General features: G+C 41.3%; 1 protein-coding gene across 4 annotated transcripts; it reads left to right on the top strand.

The window, feature by feature from the left end:
* Positions 1 to 9,452: 9,452 nt before the first annotated feature.
* Positions 9,453 to 23,273, top strand: ptk2bb (protein tyrosine kinase 2 beta, b). Of its 4 annotated transcripts, XM_028397000.1 has the most exons (31): positions 9,461 to 9,628; positions 13,978 to 14,204; positions 14,459 to 14,637; positions 14,725 to 14,812; positions 16,038 to 16,117; positions 16,208 to 16,270; positions 16,393 to 16,447; positions 16,573 to 16,713; positions 16,789 to 16,863; positions 16,964 to 17,065; positions 17,183 to 17,300; positions 17,394 to 17,433; positions 17,512 to 17,546; positions 17,671 to 17,712; positions 17,791 to 17,888; positions 17,998 to 18,079; positions 18,455 to 18,555; positions 18,683 to 18,798; positions 19,084 to 19,184; positions 19,259 to 19,348; positions 20,033 to 20,237; positions 20,328 to 20,427; positions 20,506 to 20,565; positions 20,649 to 20,771; positions 20,912 to 21,064; positions 21,299 to 21,334; positions 21,736 to 21,754; positions 21,844 to 21,878; positions 22,088 to 22,222; positions 22,306 to 22,386; positions 22,513 to 23,273. In XM_028397000.1, exons 2-31 carry the CDS (start codon positions 14,010 to 14,012, stop codon positions 22,726 to 22,728), a joined length of 2,964 nt encoding a protein of 987 aa, XP_028252801.1. In that variant the 5' UTR covers positions 9,461 to 9,628; positions 13,978 to 14,009; the 3' UTR covers positions 22,729 to 23,273. The 4 variants fall into 4 exon arrangements, with proteins under 4 accessions (XP_028252799.1, XP_028252801.1, XP_028252800.1 ...); XM_028396998.1 differs by having other exon boundaries at positions 9,453 to 9,628; positions 20,912 to 21,334; XM_028396999.1 differs by lacking the exon at positions 9,461 to 9,628 and adding an exon at positions 11,682 to 12,451 and having other exon boundaries at positions 20,912 to 21,334.
* Positions 23,274 to 23,395: the final 122 nt, after the last annotated feature.

Genomic DNA, 23,395 nt, shown 5'->3' with positions numbered 1-23,395 from the left:
GAATGAGGCATCGAAGCGTCAGGATTAAGTGATGTCACCCCCCTAAGCGGCTCTTCTGTGGTCTCCCTTTGGGACCTCTGTGACCCCCTCAGGAGCCACCTGCAGTTCATAAACATCAGCCTTGTGCAGAGGGGGGTTTCACAGGAAGGGACACAACCCAGATAGCCTATGTTGGGCATCACACCAGTGCATCACCGCATTCCTGTTGTGTGTCGTCAGCCTGAGCAGGGGAACTCCACCTTCAGGAATCCCTGTTACTTTGTTGGATGAAAGGGTCATTGAGTTTGTGACCTTATAGTAAGACAGACTAATGGGTCACTGTGCAACTATGAACCCTTTATTTTGTTCAGACTGACAGACTGACTCGGGTTATCTTTCATATGTAAAGACACAAATGCAACAAAATCTAGCAAACAAAGAAGTCTTGGGGTTGCCAGGTTGTAAAATGTAAGCTGTCAGGTGTATCCTCCTTTAACATCAACATGTATTAGCTCGCTCATGCATGCCAAAGCAGTTTATCACATTGAAACAGGGTAAACAGAGGCCTGATGGCTCATCATGGGGGTGAGACTCATGACCTAATTTGTTAATGACCTCCTCACTTCCTCATAAACCATTAAGTGTGCAGTTAATAATATTAGCAAGTGATTTAAAAAAGGTCATGCTTTTCTCAGTTTCTAATAAGCCATCATGATGAATTAACAATAATAAAAAAAAGTGCGGAAGAAGAGGAGTCCACCACTTGAAGGAATGCCCCTTCCTAAATTTGTCATACTACTAACCTATTAAACATTTATAAACAATTTAAATGCCATTAATAAAAGCAGCCGTCTTTTTTAAATGTGGCTCAATTTTTCAGCCAGCAGCTCTGTACCTGTGCTGCAAGTTATTAATGTGAAACTAAGTAGAGGAATCCCGAGATCATTTAGTATTGCGGTACCTCTGTGACACCTCAGGTGCAGGAGAATATCTTTACATCTTAATTAGACCGTCTACTATCCATCCAGTGCAGGGAAAGTGTGTCTCAAACAGCCCACAGGGTGTAAGCAACAAGCCCACTCCTGTACAGACATTGACGCGTGTCTAATGAGTCCATCAACCTGACAGTGCTGCATCCTGGGGGACCCCCCTCTCCCTTCATGAGCGTGTCACATACGAATGTTCCTGGATTGGAAATGCCATCTGTCATTACATCTGACTGTGTGTTTACCAAACAGGGGTTCAAGGGAATCCATGTGCAAACACACCTGTTTTGTTTCAGTAAATTAAAACAAGCTCCAATCACATGTCGCAGCACTCTCATTTCCTCTATACTCTCCACTGTGTGTGTGTGTGCGTGTGTGTGTCAAACCCAAATGTCAAAAGTGTCACCACAGTATGAATGATTTACTGTTTATACTTCAAGAGCACATGCTGTATATTAAAATTTCAATAATTCATCAATTCAAACGCAATTTTCACACATCAGGTGAGGCAGTCAAACCTTGGGAGACACAGTGAAGTGGAATTACTCACACGATATAAAAAAAAGCTGCTGCATAGCTCATAACACTTCGCACTGAATGCTTTCAGCCTTCAGGTTCCGTCAACACTTAAAAAGAGTACAGTAAATGTTTGTTTCAGTCTGAAGACAGAAAGCTTTTCATCAGCTTTCACAAAGGAAAGAATGTAAAGCTCACATTGTGTGTCATCCTCCAGCTCTTTACCTTAGTCTGGCACTATGTACAGGTGCATTCTACTTTGAGGTGGTGAAAAAAAAATCTTAAAACCAGGTCAAATGGGATGAAAAAATAGATTGTGTGTGAGAGTGGGTGTGTTTGATATGCCAAACATAATTTAAACACCCGCACTTAAACTCACACATCCTTCAGAAGCTACTTTGTTCTAAAAGAAGCAACCTTGTTTCTATTCATATATTGTGCAATTAATTAAACTCAGTATCATTGTTATGTAACTTTACATGTGAGTTACTTCATTATAGTTTTCAAAGACTTCATACACATGCAAACATCAGCACAAAAGTCAAATATTCACCTCTGTAATTAAAAACACACTGATATGGAAATTAACTGCACATAACAGAGGGCTCACAACATACTAGTAGATAACCAGGGGTGACATAAGCCTTTATGAGAGCATTTAGTTGGGGAGAGACCGCTCCAAGCACTATTGGCTTAAATATGATGTTAGCAGTTAGAGGTAACATGTGCCCCTTTAGGTTGTATTGAAAACTAAATGTGCTGCTGCATTCTGGACCATTTGTAGTGGTGTCACAGCACAAGCCGAGAGACCCGTTAGGAGGGTGTTACTATAGTCAAGGTGAGAGATCACCATAGCCTGCACCATAACCCTCAAACGTCCATAATTCATGTATGTTTTCCTGGAGTTGCTCAGATTGTTAACAAACGAAAAATCATTAACTGCATAAGAGAATAGAGCAGCCGATGTGTGGCTACAGGGGCATTGACTTTGCAGTTCCTCAAGTGGCCACTTGAGGCTGGCTTCAAAAATGAGTCAATCCTTCCTTTATACAACTCACCCTAGAGGCTGAAATGTATGAATACATATGGTTTTCAGCTATGGACTAAAAGGGTATTCAGCCATCTCAGCTGCCAAGGTGGTGTCACATGATGAGTTCATTTGACTAATAGCACAAAAATTTTAAAGATGCTTTTATAATTTCAGTATAGTGGTGATGATGAGTGTGTGTGTGTATGTGTGTGTGCTGTCTTGAATTTGAAAGCCTACAAAGGATGTTATGGTGAAGTGAGGTGAAATTTTAACAGCTACTATTTACTTGTGGATTTGAGGGAGTGAATAATAATGCACCATGTGTGACAACTCCACAGCGCTCATGTTTATTTTATGCACGCATTTGCGGGCAGTTGTTCTTTTCTACAGTTGGAACATGTGCTCTGGTTCCTGGTCGACTTCCTCTAGATGTGAAGGGAAGCCTTCCGTGCCCCGTGATTCAAGTGTGTGACACACAAAAAACAATCATATGATAAGACAGACGCTTATGGTTTCGGAAAGCTCTTTTTGCCCAGATACAGCCTGTGAGTGTGTGTGTATGAGTGTGTGTGTGTGTGTGTGGCGTTGTGGGTGGGGGGTGGGAACTTGTTTACAGCTCACACACGCTGCTTTGAGTCCTCTCGACAGGGGAAGGAAGACAGCGTACCAGAACTTGGCAGAGTGAAAGTGCAGTGCACCAGCGGTGAGTTTTCAGGGATAAAAATACTGCCGGTGAGCAGCGCCGAGCTCAGCGGTGATACTAGAGGTACAACAGCCTTTGGGCTTTGAAGCATCACTTATCTGTGGCAATCAGCCCAGTGCGCTGAAGTAGGCTAACCAAATCTCCATGAAATGCAAATGCCCTGTAAGTCTTCAGATTCAACTTTTTTTGGGAAGTAAGGTTGCATTGACTGAATATAGAGGTCATGTGATCATATTTACAGTCACACACACATCAGAATGAGCACTTTTTTTACAGGCTAAGGAGTGAATAAACCACTTAAGCCTTATTAGACATAGCATAATACATTTCTGGAGAGAAAAAAACGGGGCTCGTGTGAAGGCAGAGAAGCCTTAAATGAGCAGATCCTGAGGGTGAGGAGCTCAGCGAGGGACTCACTGCCAACCCGCCCTGCAGCCTGGCAGCTCTCCACTTGATTGGTCTCAGTGGGAAACTGGGATGGAGGGCAGAAATCCCATCTACATAGACAATTCGTTTATAACATATACAAGCTGACATCCTGTAAAAAAAAAAAGCCAGTTAAACAGCAACGTCCACACACACACACACACTCCCACATACTAAAACACCCACATTCAAACACATGACACCCACACACACACACGTTAAGAGGCTGCGATGAGCACAGCACAGAGTTGGGGGTGGGGGGGGGCTGCATGCTCTGTGCCTATATTCAAAAGCTAATTCTTCAGTGCTGGGATTCAAAAAGCCTTCCCAGCCACCTGCACTGAGGATGAGGAGGGGAGAAGAGGGGAGGGGAGGGGAGGGAGGATGAGAAGGAGGAGGAAGCAGTGGAAGAATGACATCACCTTCCCTGAAATGTCACCATTATCTCAAGCCTCAGCTTAGCTGTCTACAGAGGTGACATCATCCCCTCTTTGCCCCTCCCCCCTCTGTTCTCTCCAAGGCTGTGTGTGGTGAGGGAGTGTGTTTGTGTGTTTGTGTGTGTGCATGAAGGCGTGTGCAGGAAAGCAATTTCAAGAGAGATACGAGCGTGAGTGGATGTTTGTCTGCGTTCCAGCTTTCATGCTGACAAAATGTAAAATCCACTTCACTGACACTTTAAATGGATTTTGCCTCATTATGTTAGGATGCTATCACACTCAAGGTTCTTATGATTATAACAAAAAAAAAACAAATAAACAAGTGGATCAGTTGTAAGGAAAATGCTGCTTTGTACAGTGCAGTGCATGTAAACACGCTGTTAAATGATATAAGCGGTTCAGACATCAACAGATGGCACAGAGTAATTTGTCATTACACTTTAAAAAATATTTTAAAAGGATGAAAAAAAAATGAATTTATCTGAATAAGAAGTTTATTAGAGTGGTTTGTAGTGGTCTCTACATCTGTGCATTGCACAGGAAACGAAGGACATTGACAGTCATGCATTGAGAGCAATACATTTGAAAACAGCCCACATGTACTTGGTGGATGTGGAGAAGACATTCCTACCCTCACTTACGTTCCACCCCTGTGGGTAGTGACAAGACTGTTGATACAAGCAGCTAAAATGAGTGGCTGATCTTTCCCTTGTCTTTGGCTTTAACCGGATTTTGTGCTGTTCAGATTGAGAAAAGGTGTGTAAACAAATCCGGCTTCAGCAAGATTCGTGCTGAATCCTGCTCCAGCAAGAGTTTGAATGGGGAGAAGGGGTGAATTTCTTGACCATCCAGGAGGAGCTCGGAGTATTGCTCGTCCACACTGAGGGGAGCCAGTAGAGGTGGTTTAGGCATGAGATTAGGATGCTTCCCTGGTGAGGTGTTCCGGGCATGGATGCTGAAGGGATCCTATGTCTCAGCTGCTTTGGAAACACCTCAGTATCTTCCTGGAGGAGCTAGAGGTAGCTGGGGAAAAGAGAGGTCTCAAGTCTGGAGAGTAAAAGTCTGTAGAGTTTTTACATTAAAACAATGCATGCTGGGAAGTGTTGTGCAATATACAATTATATAAAGTGAAAATGTAACTTAAAGGTAGGGTAGGAGATTTCATTCTGATGCACTTTTTGTTAAATTAGTGTAACTTCTCTTTAGAATCCGATAGCAACCAATTAGTTCGGGAGTTTCACATTAAAACAAATATAATATTAATCATCTGTAGAAGATATAAAATGCTAAAAACATCAGCCAATCCTCCGGGTGGAGTATGGAGTACTGCGTGGAGTATTGGCTGGTTGTCACTCTCTTCCTGCTCTGCGCGCACCAGAGAGGTACGTGTATGATGGCCGAAGTCACAGACCGCATTGGGAGGCGTGGTTCGGGGTGAGCTCCGAGAGAAAGGGGTGTGTGTTTACTTTCAAAATCTGGCTGACTCTCACTGAGTTTTCAAAATCTACTACCCTACCTTTAATTTAACATAATATATACATTTTAAGTTGATTGATTAAGAGTGGACTCTACTGAGAAGATCACAAATAAATGATTGTGTGAATGAAAAACTGTGCCTTATAGGGAAAAGTCACAACCTTTGACCTTTATTGACCCATTTTCCAACCTCATCTTTTGTATCTTATACGCGAGTTGTGTAAAATATGTGCAAGCCTGTCAAAATAAGGTGTTTATCCCCTTTTCCAGTATACATGTTTCTGTTTTGTTTCCGGCTAACTACTCAGATGGCCAGGAAACAATGTTAACAGTAAAAGGCATCCAGTGACTCTGGTACAAGGCCTTATAATGATGTAAGTGTTTTATAATAATGTCTCACTAATCTTTTCAACAATTTGAGGTGGTGCACAGATGAACACACCCCTGCTGACAAATGTGCCCCCCCCCCCACTCGTCCACCACTCAGCTCACGTCCTCGTCGTGTGTCTCAGTGGAGTGCTGCTAAGACTGTCCTCTGTCATGTTATTACACCATCTGATGCCCTCGGCAGCTGACGCTCGTAAAGCCCACTGAAGCATGCCAGCCGTGCCATCACTGCCCTTTGTACATGTCCCAACACCCCCTCCACCATCACCACCACCCCAAAAAAATATACGACTCCCTCTGGATGACACTCCACAAGTTCCTTTGTTGTATAAAGGTGACAGGTAAATGTGACTTTTACAGTAATTATTTCTGTGCCCTGGTCACTGCTCCAGAAATCTGGGAGAAACCACTGACCCTCTGGTGTCACTGGAAAAGTAAAGACCCGAGCTATTACCACACCGAAAATAGCTTCATATTCAGGCATGTGAAACAGATGTACAACCTGGAATTTAAACCTCATTTCATTGAGAGTCAGCCCACAAAAATGTTACAAGTCAACAAAATAAGTGACCCTTTCACTCTCTGTGGAGCTGTGCTGGTTTTATAGCTCAATGAAAGCAACAGAGTCTTTCTTTAAAGCGCTTCTAATCAACAGTTTTCACATGAAACCGAGACTCTGCGTCTCTGCCAATGGACTACTGTTAGTCTATTGACATGCTGCTGAAGTGCAGGAGTACTCTCAGTGCCAGACTGTTCCCTCCAAAATGCACCACAGAAAGCCATTCCATCAAACTGTACAACTCCTCCCTCTGAGATCAGACAATCTGATCCAACACATTGTAATTATATCCATGTTAAATGTTATTTAAATGCTATTATATTGTACTTATTGGCATATTGGGTGAGATTTCCATCTTTAAAACTGTATAATCAGATTACTTATACACAGTAAATATGCTGAGAAAGAATGTGTGATCTAATATTGGGTCTCTAGATTGGAGAAAATTATTAGTTTTGAAATCATGAATTTGCTGTGTCCTTGTGTCTCAAAGGAAAATCAGTTAAACTCCATTAGAGGGTTTTTATGAGGTTATCAGCCTGGTCAAACTAGTTTTGCTCACCAGTTTAACCTGTCTTTAATGGCCTGCTGGTTTTTTTATGTTTTTACTATGGGACCTATTTAACCACCACTGTGACCTTTACTCCTCCTTCCAGGGGGGCTTAATTGTGTATCATTTCAAACAACAGGCCTCCATTCAACATACAGTTTGAGGCTTTGCATAAGATGTTCTTGTGCACATTTTAACTTGTTTGCCAAAGCCGTAATGCGGGGCCCCTGCTGCTTTTCACCTTATTGTAATGCAGGGGACAGGTTTATAATCCACTCCTGGCCCTGGCCACTTCACACCTCAGTGAACACTGTGGCCTCCCACTGAGTTTGAATGGGGTTCTTTGGCCACTTTTTACAAAACACACACACACACACACACACACTAGAGACCTACACACCTGCCACCCAAACCAAACAACTCCCCCTTCTCCTCCTCTCGCCTGGTTCTGGTGAGTGTGCAATCTCTTTGTCATGCAGGTGTCCCCTCCACAAGTCAAAAGGTGAACAAATAGAGAAACAGTCACAGCCGAGCATTACTCAGAGAGGTGAAGTCAACAAGGCTCTGACCTCAGAGGTCACGGCTGGGAGAATTTGAGCGTAATGACCATCGAGGGAAAGATAAATATTCCAGACAGTATTTAAGTGACAGAAGGTGGGTGTCTATGAGGAGGTGGGAGGGTACAGACCTGTGTGATCAAAGCATTCCTCATCACAGCAGGCGCTCCGGGTGGGGACTTTGGTCATTAGAGTGCTTGAACAGGAGTGGGAGTCATTAGAGTATTTATGACAGTTCATCCCTCATAAAAAAAGTGGCCTCTAAAAATAGGGGCCAGTCGGATGATTCGACTATAAAGAGAAATATTTGAACTTCAGGCTGTGGACACGATCAAATGTTTCACACTGGTAGAATAAACATTAAATAAAGCCCATAGGCATACAGTAACAAGCCACATCTCATGCATCATCATGTGATGATTTGTGTTATGAATCCTCTTGAGGACAAAGAAAGAATCGCTATGAGTGAAGGCTGAATAAAAAATAATGACATGCACTGAATACTGAGGTGTTTTAAATGTGTGTGTAAAGGGAAATATATAATTCTTGTGCCAAACTGACCTAAAAGTTCCTTCTTCACCTCTTCTTCTCTGTCACACACATCCTTTTTTAGTCAGCCCTCCCTTTTTCTCTTTCTGATTTCTGTGCCAGAGGGTTTTGAAATATCTGAGTTGAACAGTGACAGCTGAAGTGGAGTTCAAGTCTGGGGCAGCGGGAGACCAAACCACACCCATCATCTAGCCGACTGGAACAGTGTCAAGGGCAAAGATCTACAACAGGTGCCCATCAAGCTCACACAGTAGCAGGCACATGCACTGCAGTGATGAGCATTAGTGCTTACAATGGTTTCACTGTTGGCTTTGGCTCCATGTGCCCATTAACACTGACTTTTTAAAGAATCCTCTGGCCCCAAAATCATCACCATTGTATCCCTCCTCCTCCTCCTCCTTCTCCTCCTCCTCCTCACTGCACAGAGCTGTGCCAGTGTTTAAAACTCGGGTGCACAGGTGGCTTCTTGGCATGCTGGTGCCTCCCTGAGGAGTTTTGTGCGGGTAAGGGAACATATCATGTATGCCATAGCAGCAAAGAAGATAATAATGCTATTTTAGCTCCTCTGTCATCGTGGGTATATAATGTGAGGATGGAATGAAAAGCATCCAAGCAACATTATGGTATGTGTGCCCAGTGCCACATTGAAACTATCAACACCACCTCCATGTTTCTGGTTCACTGTCCTGTCTGTTAAACATTTATAAAGTATAATAGAGGTTGATGAGGTCAGGACAGGCAAGGAAAATCATTTCTATGAGGTTTTTTTTTGGTGCCATGTTGAAAAAGTAGCCGACAAACACACAAGGCTATTATCTAAATACTCCCTATATGCTCTAAAGCTGCGACAATTGATCAATAAACAGAAGTTCCCACCTTTAGAGCTAAAAAGAACACAAATCAGTTGCACAAAAAGTCCTTATATGTGTTTACAATATACGACCTAATGTGATAAAATGTATGTTCTTTATATGCATTAATTCTATCTCTGACTCAACAAGTACACAGTTCAAATGAGGGTTTAAGTCCTGTTTTTTTAGCATATACCGCCCTCTGCTGTTCAGATGTTGCACCACACAAGTGTAACTGCAGTGAAGAAGACTGAGCACATAGAGACTGTGTAAGAAGTCCAAAAGTTCAGTGTGTGATTAGATTAGCTTGTATTGTAACTCTCCTTTTAAACAAGTAAATCATTGTTTCCATTTATAAACTTGTTTCCACTTGTTTCTCATGACACTTCAGTGTTTTTTTAAAAGTCACAGCAATCGAAAACTCCGCCTTATTCAACCTAGGATATGAGATTCCTGAAATAAGGAAGTGGGCCCACCTTGGATCAGCCTGCAGAGGTGAGGGAGTGGCCACCTGCCACTCTGCTCGACTAACAGACTGAGACTCTCTGTCAGGCCTCCACTCTCTGTGAAGGAATTGTACTTTTCCTGCCAAGCTTTTCTTCTCAAATTCAGTCAGAATCAGGTAAGTCTCTGGATTAACTCATGTTTATGTTTATGTCAGCACAGGGATTTGCAGCTGCTGCTCAGGTGATTTCAATGAGTCACAATGTTTGCAATAGATCCACATTCACAGAGGGAGAAGACAAAAACAGGCAGGTCTGCTTTCAAATGATTACATGGGCTTGGAAGTTCTGTTTTTATGGTTAAACTGGTCGTGAACAACATGTATTTTTGTTTTTTGCAAAGATTGTGATTGTTGGTAGGACAGTGCAATGTGAGGAACTCTGCTTTGAAGCTTATGTAATCGTATTTCCAGGATAATAAAAGTGATTCTGAAGGCACAGTGTGACGAGCTAACTGCTGTTTTCTCCCAGAGAAGGAGAACTTTGTTCAGTATCAGAGCATGTCTGTGCAGGTGAAGAGACAGCCAGCCACATTCCAGTGCCTGGGGTCATGACGTTGCAATATGCAGACCCCAGGCACAAACCCTGTTTAGAGAGCAGGCCTGAATCCCTGTGTTGTGAGCAGTGAACAGGAAAACACCCTGCTTTGGTGTGATCATTGATAGAGTCACTTTAAAAGGGAAGAATTCACTCCTTTTTATTTTTCAGCAATGCCCTAGATTTCTTGTTGATATAAAAATGTGAGATGTGTATCTCAAAAACCGGCTTTTCTTAAATTACCTCCAAAAGGAGACACAGCCTTGCCAGTTCCTAGAAAAGCCATCTGATGTGCACAGAATGGAAATCAAGTCATGGCAGATTTCAGGAGTGAGTTTTTGATTTTACCCCTGTGCAATCTGTGTTGTCTCTAATGACTTAGAACAACAGAGACACTGTCACTGCTTGATCAGTGCTGGACTTTAGCCACACCTGTATCTCCCAATAGCCATGTAAACAAACATAAATAAACACACTGTGATATGCAACAGTTACATGTTTTTAACCTAGCAGTGACAGATGACTACAAACATGGTGGCTTTGTTTATAATGTTTATAATGTTCTATATTTGGCATAAATACGACCCAAAACATCAGCAGGAACTTCCTGAATGTGGCAAAAGAGAGCTGTATCACACAAATAAATATTCAGAGGGCTGCTGGGAACAAAAATATTTTATAGACACATGACATTATGTGATTATTTGGCTTACATGAGAAGCCTTATGTTAGGTAGAAAGAGTGACACAGCATTCCGGTAAAATAATCTGGGATGCAGGTTAAAAATAATGTTGGTAGTATCATGGCTTGGGCCTGTTTTGCTGCATCAGAGGCAGGACGACTTGTTTGCAAGAAGATTCTGCAGGACTCAGAAATTTGAGCTGTACATGGTGTGTGGCTGTAGGTCAATAGTATTTTTTTAATACTATGTTTGATGTCTTTCAGCCATTTTCTGAGCTGTAGCAGTTGGCCGACTGAGGACTCTGACTGTTGTGGTGGAGTGTTGAAAGATTTACTTTACTCCACCTCGGTCTCAATTTATGATAAAATTCTCCCTTGTTACCATAACAACTCAAGTACCAGCATGTGCAGTGTGTGAGAGAGGCAACAACAGCATGTGCCTGGCAAGTGTCGCTTTTTGTAAACAGGCAGATGAGATGACTTCATGTTTGCTTTTAATTAGAGGACTTTTTCATTTTGGTTTTTTATTATTATTTTGTTTGTTTTTTTCTGTTTAGCTTTCCCTCCCTCCCTCCCTCCCTAATACACTTGCACAATATTTCATTAGTGTAGTAGATGTACACTTCATCACTTCATGAGTCATTTTAAAACAAGTGTGAGTACGGGACTGTCTGTTTTGATACCTTTCTTTGAGGAGCACAGCCAAATATTATACGACTGTTTAAAGAATAAAACAGAAAGTGAAGTGATGCTGTGCAATATTCTTCTACATGGTCATTTGTAATTGGACCGTAAGCACTCAAAAACTCCCATTATCTCTATCTCTAATTCAGCCAAACATTTTGGTTAATTTTTTTTACTTGCTTTATACAGTCATATTTTGTCCTTTGTCCTGCTTAAGTGTCCAATTTCTGTGCCTGATTGTTCAAGGTTTTAGTGTCTATGTGTTAGAGTGGACAAAAACAACTGTCACTTACTTGTTAACAGAACTAGAGGTCACAGGAATTCACACATACATTCACTGCAGCAAGTTCTAGTCTTTAGATATTTCTTTTCTTAAAGTTCACTGTATGAGCTTTAAGCCTAACACTGACTCTGCCCATTCATCTCTCTCTCTCTTTCTCTCACACACACACACACACACAGCTCACGTGCAAAATATTGTGACACATAAGATTCTGCAATTCTAGTCAGAGTATTTGTAACATCTGGTCAGAAGACACAAGTTATAATTGTCCGTGTGAGTAAAAGATTGAGTATTTCTACGTCCATGCTTTAACCTGTGGATGTTTGTATTTTCTAAGAAGCAACCTTGTTTCCTGAAACCCTTCTCTCAGGCCTCCCACACCCAGGTGATGGTGCAACACTCTTCACACTTATCTTCTCTCTCTCTCTCTCTTCCTCTCTCTCTTTCTCACTACACACACTTACACCAACATATCTGTACAGCCCTGCTGGGGAATTCGTGGCCTCAGGCTAACAAAACACAGCCCAGCAGCCGCAGAGAACCCTGAGAGAAACTCACACAGCTCAGCTTCCCCAAAGCGGACTGACAGCAGGGAGCTACAGCTAAGAGGAAACACCTTCTGACAGTAATAAGGCACTTTGCAGATGGGCGGCATTGTGAGATCCACTTGGTGTGCTGACATTACTGTTTTTAAGTAGCTTGATTTAACTCTGTTTACTGAGTCACCTGCTGAGCTTTTTTTGAGCAGAATCTCCAGGTAAGAGCAGCTTGAATTCAGTTTTCTGATTCTGATGTGCAGTTCCTTTTTACCCTTCTCAATGTCATAGTGTGTGCAGGTTGTTGGCTTTTCTGATTCACAAATATGTGTTATTGCTGCAGAAGTTTGCACAGTCACAGAGGTCGCATACGGTGTTGATTTAAATGAAGTGGTTGTAATTGAATCTGTTAAAGATTTTGTAAAAGTACATTGTTTGTATAGATTAAAGATAAATATTTACTTTATTAAGGGGGAATTAGGTAACAATAATACTGCTTAATAACCTACTGCTCTCATACCTGTGTGTTTAACATATGCTTAAGCCATAAGGACAGCTTAGCTTAGCTTAGCTTAGCTTAGCTTAGTTTGGCAAAACCTGGAAACAGTGTGAATCAGCTAGCATTGGCTGGGTTTATCAAAGTGTGTTTTATCAAATTAAGTGGCATTTTGTAAACAATAACCCTTACTGATACAGCGCAGGTATTAAATTAAGTAAATTGAAAGTGAAGAGAGAGTCCTTTTAAAGGACAAATAGAACATGAAGGAAAACATTAAGTGGGTAATAATCTGCTAATAGTGAAGCATGGTGGTGGTAGTATGATGCATCTCCTGGATGAGAGATTTAATGCCAAATAGAGAGAACTGCTTGAAGGAAACATGTTCCACAGTTTAGTGCCCTACCATGAATATGTTGTCTAATGCAAACGAAGGCTTCATCCCTGCAGAACATCTGCAGTTAAAGTGGTTCTGGAGGGCCAAAGAGAAAGTATCCTAATGCATTGCTTGTAAACAATTATATGTATTATATAATTAGATGTTATTATATGTATAACATAGATAAGATAAGATAAGATAAACTGTCAATAAGTGACAAGTCAGGTGCTAGAATGCAGAATTGGGGACCTTCAGGCACAGCCAGACAGACTTTTCTCCTAAATTTTATCTTTATGCTAAGCTAAACTACCTGCCACATTAGTTTTAGCATACGATAAACAATAAGTATGTTTTGGGGATTTCCTCACATGTAAAACAAATCAAAGCAGCATGCCAAAGCTAAAGAAGCTGCTACTTTTACGTCAGCATCTCTGTGTTATTTTTGGTCTCAGGTGTTTTGTTTTGTGTTGTTGACTTTGTTTATAAAGGGTTGTTAAACCTGTCAGTCTGTGGATGGGTAGAATTGGCACTGGGTTTCCAGACTTTATGTAATGGAATGGATCTTGATATGGAGCAGATAATACAAGTCTCCACAGTTTCAGTTGGGCTTGCTTTATGAATCATGCAGGCCCTCACATGAAATCACAATTCGGAAGGAATGTAATCAGCCAATCTGAGAATCTATTAAGGTGAATCATAGCAGCCACATGGCAGGAGATCACAGAATGAATGTGGAGCATAGCATGACTGTAGTACTATGAGGATGCACATGGTAGAACAGAGTGTACCCATATGTTGAAGATACAGTATTCATCCCTCATTACACATGCTGTTTAACATGATGTATTCAGGTGTCTCCTGTATCTTGATAGGATGATGTGGATATGACAACCCAACCTTGAAAATGTATGAGGTGATGTCCGGTGACATCTCTTGGAAGGCGACCAGTCCAAGACAAAGTGGCTCAGAGTCAAGCCCTGAGGCGCAATTCACGGGGGATGGAGGGCCTGTCAAGATCCTCAAAGTGTGCTTCTGCACCAACAACAACCTGGGCAAGAACTTCAAGCTGGTCAAATGTGACAGCTCCTGGCAGATTAGGGTGAGCATGATTTAAGGAGTGAGAGGGAGTTAACGTGTCAGAAGAAGAAGATGAAGAGGAGAAAGAGGATATCATTTCAATTATGTTTTATTTGGCCTCCTCAGAACGCTGGGATCTTTTATCATAGCACAATCTATTTTTTCTTAGTATGAAGCAACAATGCTTTTCTAGTGCATGAGATCATTATTTTAGTACTAACCTACCACACATGCATGTGAAACAAGCATTAATGACAATTATTTTCTCTTCTTCAGGCCATTATTCGTTCAATTCTGGCCAGCGGACGACTGGGGCCAAACATTGAACATGCAGGATGCTACGGCCTCCTGCTGAAGCACCTGAAATCAGAAGAAATTCACTGGCTCCATCCTGACCTTACCGTCTTAGAGGTGGAGCAACGCTATGAGAGCCATCATGTGGAAGCTGAGTGGAGGCAAGTTTATATCTGAATTAAAGATATCAGAGATATTATAAATAAACCTATGGTATCGAACTCTCATGTTTTTTCTCTTGGTTGTAGGTACGACCTTCGTATCAGATACATACCTGTAAATTTCCTGGAAAAATTCAAAGACGACAGATCTACCTTGGTGTATTTTTACCAACAGGTATCAGAAAATGTTTTTGTTGTCACGACATGAGCAGATGAACAAAATTAGAATTTGTTGATCAGAGGTCAAAGGTCAATCTCATTGCACACTTGTTGCCACCAGTGTTAATTTTGTTGACGAATCATTTTCGTCATAGTTTTCGTTAACGACCTTTTTTTGCTGATAAAAACGAGACGATAACTAAATAAAAACTAACGCACGGTGCCAAAAACGAAGACGAAATGGATTGACACCTTCGTCAACGAATAAAAACGAGACGAAATTATTGATGGAGACGAGATCCAATCAGAGCAAATTTTGTTTGTGGAAAGGGAGGGACGAATCAGGAGACGGCGGCAGAGAGCCAATCAGAAGTGCTCTCTCTGTGTAAGGACGTTGCGCCGCGATGCTGGAAGAAGGCGTACTCATGCATGGTCACACAAAACAGGAGAACAGACACACAGACACGTTTAATTTCAAGACAATCAAGACGGTTTACAAACCGTGCGGAGCGACTATCAGCGGTAAAAACAATAAACCTGAAGCGACATTTGCAGACGAGTCATCTTAACTTCCGTTCAAAGATACACGTGACAAAATCTATAAATGAAGACACCGCTGCTGATGGTTTTACAGCATGCGACCTGTTTCTAAGCTGTCACTGAAGTGTTTTGCTGTAGTTATGGAGTATTCATGAAGAAGGTCATGACTGAACAGTGTATTCAGGGAGAGCAGCTCACTGTTCACTGCTGCTTTTGTGAAAAGATCATAGCAATTAAATAAAGAGATGTTTGTTTCAAATAACACAAGTTAAAGCTGTGCCTGTTTTTATTGCACAATCAAACCTTAAATATTTCATGAAAAATATATATCATAGAATTTTAGTCGACTAAATCCACGGCAGATTTAGTCGACTAAAATTATTTGATATTTAGTCGACTAAAACTAGACTAAAACTTTAAAAATGTTGATGACTAAAACGTGACTAAAATCAAATGACATTTTAGTCACAAGACTAAAATAAAAACTAAATCCAAAATTGCTGCCAAAATTAACACTGGTTGCCACAAGTCAAGAATTTATACATTAATTCAGACAAAAACTAACACATATCTGATAGGACCGTCTTCACCTGTCTGATCTGTATCCACACATATTGTTCAAGTTTGACCCAACATGGATGTCATCACCCACAGACTGTGTGTGTGTGTGATTGTGTAACTATATATATTTTTTTTGACAGGTGCGTAGTGACTACATGCAGTATCATGCAAGTAAAGTCAGTGATGGGATGGCTCTGCAGCTTGGCTGTTTGGAGATCAGGTGAGTCACTGCATTCCTCGGCTCTCTGTGAGTGTGAGGAGTTTTCTGTGTGAACAGAGGATCACATGGTCTCTTTCTCTCTTTTCACAGGAGGTTCTACAAAGACATGAATGCAAAAGGTCTAGAAAAGAAGTCAAACTTCGAGCTGCTAGAGTAAGTCACAACTCTTCTCTTTAAAGGACCAGTATGCTGCATGCAGTGACATCTAGTGGTGAGGTTGCAGATTGCATCTAGATGTATTATACATATAAATTCATTGTTGTGCTTTACTCTAGAAAAGAAGTGGGTCTGGACCTTTTCTTTCCTCCACAGGTGATAACCAGCATGAAGGTAAACACACCTTACAAGCCAGCTTACTTACTGTGTGTGCTCTCTAAATACATATTTAGTTCTTTTAAATAAAACAAGAGCTGCATCGGAAAGAGCTGTTTGAAAGGTCTGTGGTATTGATCCAGTCTAGGCCACTACGGAAACTGATCCAGCAAACATTCCAGCAGTATGCGGCCCTGAAGGAGGACAACTGCATGGTGAAGTTTTTTGAGACCCTCAAAGATTTCGCCAGCTACGATGAAGAGGTCTTCCCATGTGAGCTAGTGGTGAGTGGCACACATGTCAAACACACATTTGGATTCTGTGTAACATTATATTGAATATAATTTGTTTGTCAACAGCAAGGTTGGAGTCTGTCAGTGGAGCTGGTCATCGGTGGGAGAGGCATACGCCAACGCACACAGAAAGATTCAGCAGTAAGTGTGGAGAAGACAACATATCTATTCTCCTATGTAAAAAAAGGTTCCTCAGTGTCTGTAGTATTACAAACATAATAGTATTCCTTCTCTGCAACAGGCCGTGTTTTTAGCTGACTTCAAGCAGATCAAGAAAATCCAATGTCTACCGCAGGCTGGTGGGAAAGCTCTGCTAAACCTGGACATAGAGGGTGCCAGACAGGTAAACACCACAAAAAAAAACATATTACCCAACATCCCTCTGATCAGTGTTATTAATGACTCAGGAGAAGATTGACCCGACACACATATGCTTGTATGTCATGCCCCTCTGTGACAGCGTCTATCAATCAATGTGGCCACGGTCCCTATAGCAGAGAACATGATGGATCTTATTGATGGATACTGCCGCCTGGAAAATAACACAGAAAATTCTGTTATCTACAGACCAAATAAAGGTGTGTGTATTGTTTGTTTTTATATACATATATATAACAGTGGTTACATTTTACAGTAAAAGGCATTTTACTTTTGGATCATTTTTATTCCAGATGCGAATGCACGAAATTCTCTGCCAGAGATTCCTACAGGGTGAGTGGCTGTCTGTCTGAAGAACCATAACTTAAAAATCTATGACCAGCTTTCTCTCATACTGTATTCTCTCTGCAGCGACAGGGACACCAGCTCTGTCAGACACAGTGTGGGTGAGCTAGATCTTTTGATATTTTTCTGCAACCCACATTGTACAATACACATTTAAAATGTCCAACTTTATATCACTGGGACGAGGACACCATAAAGGACTGCTCTCCCTTTTTGTATTTTCAGGTTCAGATATCTACTGTGAGATCGATGAGAGGCCAAAATCAGGTTTGTTGAATCCACAACTTGTGGCTGTCTTGAAAACTCTCTTTTCTTCGCTACATAAATGTTGTCGTTGTTCTCTAGTTGTGAAGTATGGCATCGACCGGAAGAGCATAGTTCTCGGACGAATTCTCGGTGAGGGTTTTTTTGGGGAGGTCTACGACGGAGTGTACAAAAAAGAAGTACGTGCGTCTGCAGCTGCCTCCTGCCAGCATCCGAGATACACATGCACAGATATTTTTTTTTTTTTTACATTACTGCTGTTTTATTTTTTTTGCTTTATTTGAATAGAATGGAGAACGGGTCAATGTGGCAGTGAAGACCTGCAAAGACTGCTCACCTGATGTGATGGAGAAATTCATGAGTGAAGCAGGTATAAGGATAAAAAAATGTTTACAGGGACCATAATTTAGGTTTTAATATGATTATTTGAAGCAATTTATGTGCATATTTAAAGTGCCAAAAATGATCCCAGGATAATTTTATGTCACTGTGAGCTTTGAGTCATTAATATTATGAAGCTTTTCTGAGTGAATCATAGTCAAGCACCCACATGCAGGTGATGAATAGAAGTTGTTCAGGCAAGTTACCTTCTGCTAACTGCTATGTTCTCCAAACTAATGGGAATGAGTCCGCATTTGCTTAAACCACCAACATTTCTAACATTTACAGCACTTATACCTGTGTTGTCATTGGAAAAAAAACAAGATTACATTTTCACTTTGTGAACTATGTGTGTATTTGCCAGTAATTATGAAGAAGCTCGACCATCAACACATCGTCAAGCTGATTGGAATCATAGAGGAAAATCCTGTGTGGATTGTCATGGAGCTTTATCAATACGGAGAGGTTAGTCATTTTTTTTTCATGCTCTGGGAAACTCTTTGTTTCATCATGTTGCAGCTGCTGTATGGCTGTGCAGCTGTCCAATAGGTGAATTCCTCTCTGACTGATTATATAACTGACGTTCCTACAGCTCGGGAACTACCTGACTCAGAACCAAAACAAGCTGACCAATATAACTCTGGTGCTGTTCAGCCTGCAGATCTGCAAAGCCCTCGTCTATCTCGCAGGGCTTAACATGGTACACAGGTGAGAAATGGAGTTTTATATTTTGTGCTGCCATTCATCTCTGAACCAGAACATACAGAAGGTGAGAAAGCTGAAGGAGGAGGAGATGAACCAGTTTTAGAGTGCATGAGTTTTAAGAGATCTGTTTTAAATGTGTCACATTTGAATCAGTTGGTGGTGTAAAATAAGTCATGGCAGTGTCTTGTTATGCCTTAAAGTAATGGATAAATTAGTAAATAACCTTTAAAGATGAGTTTACTGTTATCTAGATGTCTTCACGTGTATCTGGTTTATGTCGTGTCACAGAGACATTGCAGTTCGGAACGTGCTGGTCGCCAGTCCAGACTGCGTTAAGCTTGGAGACTTTGGTCTGTCCAGATACATTGAGGATGAGGAGTATTACAAAGGTAAAACAGAACCACCATTGCCTTTGACAGGTTTTTAATATTCAACATACAAACATTCTCTTATTCCTCTGCAGCGTCTGTTACTCGATTGCCGATCAAATGGATGGCTCCAGAATCCATCAACTTCAGACGCTTCACCACAGCCAGCGATGTCTGGATGTTCGGTGAGTTTACATTAGTTTACATATTTGGTGCAGAAAATAAGGAACTACTCTGATGAAAAAAGGGCAGATAGCTGGTTGATCATAAAACCCAACAAGCACTTTATGACATGCTATGAAATATTTATTTACACTGATAGATATCAAAACTATACAGGGAACCTGTGTTTGCTAAGCTGACACGCATACAACACTCTGTCTATTATCCTCCATACACACAGAAATGTGCTGCAAAGAGTCTTTTTTCCTCTGTTGTCTAGTTTCCTTATTGGTCAGAAACACAACACTGTGACGCATTTTGATATTCAACTGCTAAGAGTGTGAGGTGGTGTTTAACACGTTGCTGATTCAGACAAATTCTGTTCTATAATACTATAATACTGCCCCCTAGTGGGCATTAGAAACCTTTTTGTAATAGTGTAATGGTGTAATCTGTCCATCATAATAGAATAAAAATAAATATATGAAAATGGCAAACTTTAGCAATATCACATTACAACATTACTGCCCAATGTATGCAATGTATCATATTTCATCACAGTGTTGTAACCATGAATGCTGTGGGTTAGTCTTTCCTAATGCATAGACCTACATCCCTCTTGCTAAACAGCAGTCAGCAGTCATTTCTTAATGACTAACAAAGTCAACCTTGCTGTTTTTTCTGTGTTTGTGTTGCTCCGTACGTAGCTGTGTGTGCATGGGAGATAATGAGTGGTGGGCAGCAGCCATTTTTCTGGCTGGAGAACAGAGACGTAATCAACCAATTGGAGCAAGGGATCAGGCTGCCCAAACCTGAAAACTGTCCTCCTGCGCTCTATTCGCTCATGACCCGCTGCTGGTCCTACGACCCCAGAGAGAGACCCACTTTTACAGAGCTGGTGGTGAAGATCAGGTACTGTGGAGAAAATACTGCTCTGAATGATATATTTTGTGAACAAGGTGTGTAATTAAGTGTGTTTTTGTACACTTCTCATTGTGTCAGCGATGTCCATAAGATGGAGAAGGAGCAGGAAGCAGAGAGAGAGAGAGACAGAGCTCGCTCAACCAAAATCTTTGACAAATTAAGCGAGCCTCCCCCCAAAGTAAGAATCTCAATCAGCCACTGTTTTATGCTACATAACAGCAGACAGTCCAGATTTATTGTCTTTTCTTTACTAAAGCCTTCCAGAATTAAACCAGTGCGGTTTGGGAACACACTAAGTATTGGACTTCACATTCAGGTACTGTTGTAACAATGTAACCTCAAAGATGGCAGGGTTTTTTACAAGTTTTTTTATTGTAACTGATGTGCGTGTCTGTGCAGCTGAATGAGGCTCTGTGTGCCAGCTCTCCTGACCTGGCTAGCCCATGTGACTATCAGTCCCCTGTTGACTCGATGAACACCTTGGCAGTTCCAGTCAGGTCCCCTCGACGTCGCAGCATGGGGGTAAGAGAACTCATGGGGGTAACACACAACACACAACAGGCTAATGGTTGACATGCCAAAGTATAGAAGATTAAACACCTAATTAAATAAAATAAATAATAAACTCTTTTCCTTTCCCCGGTCCTGTCCTGTCCTTGTAGGAGGGCGAGTTTCTCCGAGCGGAACCAAACAGCATGGAGGACGCCCAGCGGCTGTGGCAGAGGGAAAGACAGAACATGCAGGACACTCTCCGCATGCAGAAAGAGCAGATGATGGAGGATAAAAAGTGGCTGGAGAAGGAGGAGAAACTCCTGGTGGGAAACAGAGCATCATTAACATTTGTCAAACCTCCCACTGTGTCTCTGTCTCTCCCTGCTCTCGAATCCGATGTGGCTCCGCAGGCCACACAGAGCGAGGCACCATTAAACAATATCAACCAACTCCCTCAACGCCCTGCTAGTCTAAAATTAAATATTCCTGTGAAAACAGTTCAAAAAAGAGGGTCCACGTCTGTGTTCTATAAAATGAACCTGCCTGTTCTTTTGCAGGACCCCATGGGACCTGAGGACACTGTCAGTCCAGCGGTAAGCATCCATCAGGAGTTTTAATGTAACGTGTGTTTAATGAAAGTCCTACAGTCACGATAGGGGGCGGTTCTTACACACACAGATATTATACTACTGTTAAGAAAAGATGTGCAGATATCAAGGGATTTGTTGGATGAATAGAGTTGCAATTACCATTTATTGCCACAGGTGTCGCCAAAGTGACCAAAACACAGGTTTTTCTGAAGTTGCGAAAAGCAAACAGAATACAAAGGGTTCTTCATTGCATGTTTAGGTCAGCTGTATTGTAATAACAACTGCCTCATACTTACTTTTGTACACTGTTGACTAATGAACCACTAGAACCATTATCCTAAAGATGATGGCTACAGGATTGACGTACTTGTCCTCATGACGTCTTCCTTTGTGTCTTCTTTTAGCCACCTGAGCATGAGAATGGTAAGTGCTCAAAGAAATTCACATTCAATCAATTCTGAAGACTTTTTTTCCTCTTTATCTGTCATGTTGTTCATCATTCTGTCCTACAGCACCGCCTGAGAAGCCCCCACGGCTCACAGCACAGGTAATTACATCTGGTCTTTTATGTAGTGTAATAGCTTTTAAGACAGCTAAAAACCGTCCATTTATCTGCTTTGATTTTATTTCAAAAAAGAGGATTCATAACGTGACCTTCACAAAGGGGTTTTGACGTCATGTGTCTGAAATAATGTCCAGTAGTTTTTGTGTAGAGTAATTGGGATCTGTAATTTCACACTCTTTCTCTTTGCTTAGCCTGCACCTACGGCCGAGTTGGACCGCTCCGATGACAAAGTATATAACTCTGTCATGCACCTGGTCAAAGTCGTCGTCCAGCTCAAGAATGACATCACTGAGCTAAAGACAGACCAATACATTAGCCTTGTTAAGGTACACTGACACCAATCGCCCACATTTCACAGTCGCTCTACTGGGAATCTGATTACTTTTTTTGCATTGATATCTATCCACAGTCTGTCGGGTTGGCCCTAAGGGACCTGATCTGCAGTGTGGATGACATACTGCCCACCTTGCATGAGTCTGTCAGGACAGAGGTATAACTCTTTGTCTATATTAAAAATGTTCCCAAGCACAGCCCTGCGCTTCCTTCTTCAAAACAACTGCTCCAGTTTTTAGAGTTGAAGAACAACTGATCAAATGTTTCTACACTGTCACTACAGATCGAAGGCACCCAGAAGCTGTTGAACAACGACATGGCAGAGCTGATCAGCAAAATGCGTCTGGCCCAGCAGAACGCCATCACCTCTTTGAAGGAGGAGTGCAAGAAACAGATGCTGGCTGCTGCACACACTCTGGCTATGGACAGCAAGAACATGTTGGATGCTGTGGACCAAGCACGGGTCAGGGCCAATTTAGCAAAGCCAGCTGCCGACTAGTGGACTTTAGACTCCTGTTTTTTTAAGGTTTGGCTCTTAGAACACCATTATTATGTAAAGTAATGTTTAGTTTAAATGCGACAACTTGACTTAGAATAAACCCTGTGTGTACACTTCCTGTATATTTACTATACAACAATGTGTTTACTAATGTGTGACTGGTCCTTTATAGGTGTCGGTATGGGTTGTGATGTGTGAGTTATGTGTGTGGTCAACTGCACATAATGAATTATCTATGTAAATACAGAATGTGAAAATGAATGTGTTACAGCTGAGAAACAGCTTTGTTATACAAATTCAAACACAAATACATTGTTTACTTTATCAGGCATGAAAGTTTAGTCACCCTCTCAGATGTTTTATATATAGCTTATATGATGTTTGATTCATGTATTTCTCATTAAATTGTTAAGATTATAAGATGAAGACCACAATAGTTTGGGTTGTAATTTGTTCCGATGCTCAGAATCAGTCTAATCAATTGGGTTTTGGTTTCATGACACACAGTGCAAAATACTAAAATAAACTATATGTCTGCTATGGTATGTGTGCCCCCTCATTAAAGCATATCTCTTGTGCTGTATGAAAATTTGAAATGATATTAGTGTCTCTTTTTCACTGTAATTTGTAGTCACAGATGTGTGTGAAGTATTTCTGCTCTCATTTT

Source organism: Parambassis ranga, chromosome 24, assembly GCF_900634625.1.
Source record: "Parambassis ranga chromosome 24, fParRan2.1, whole genome shotgun sequence".
In the NCBI taxonomy this organism is placed as follows: domain Eukaryota; kingdom Metazoa; phylum Chordata; class Actinopteri; family Ambassidae; genus Parambassis; species Parambassis ranga.
This window is presented reverse-complemented; position numbering and strand designations above follow the sequence as displayed.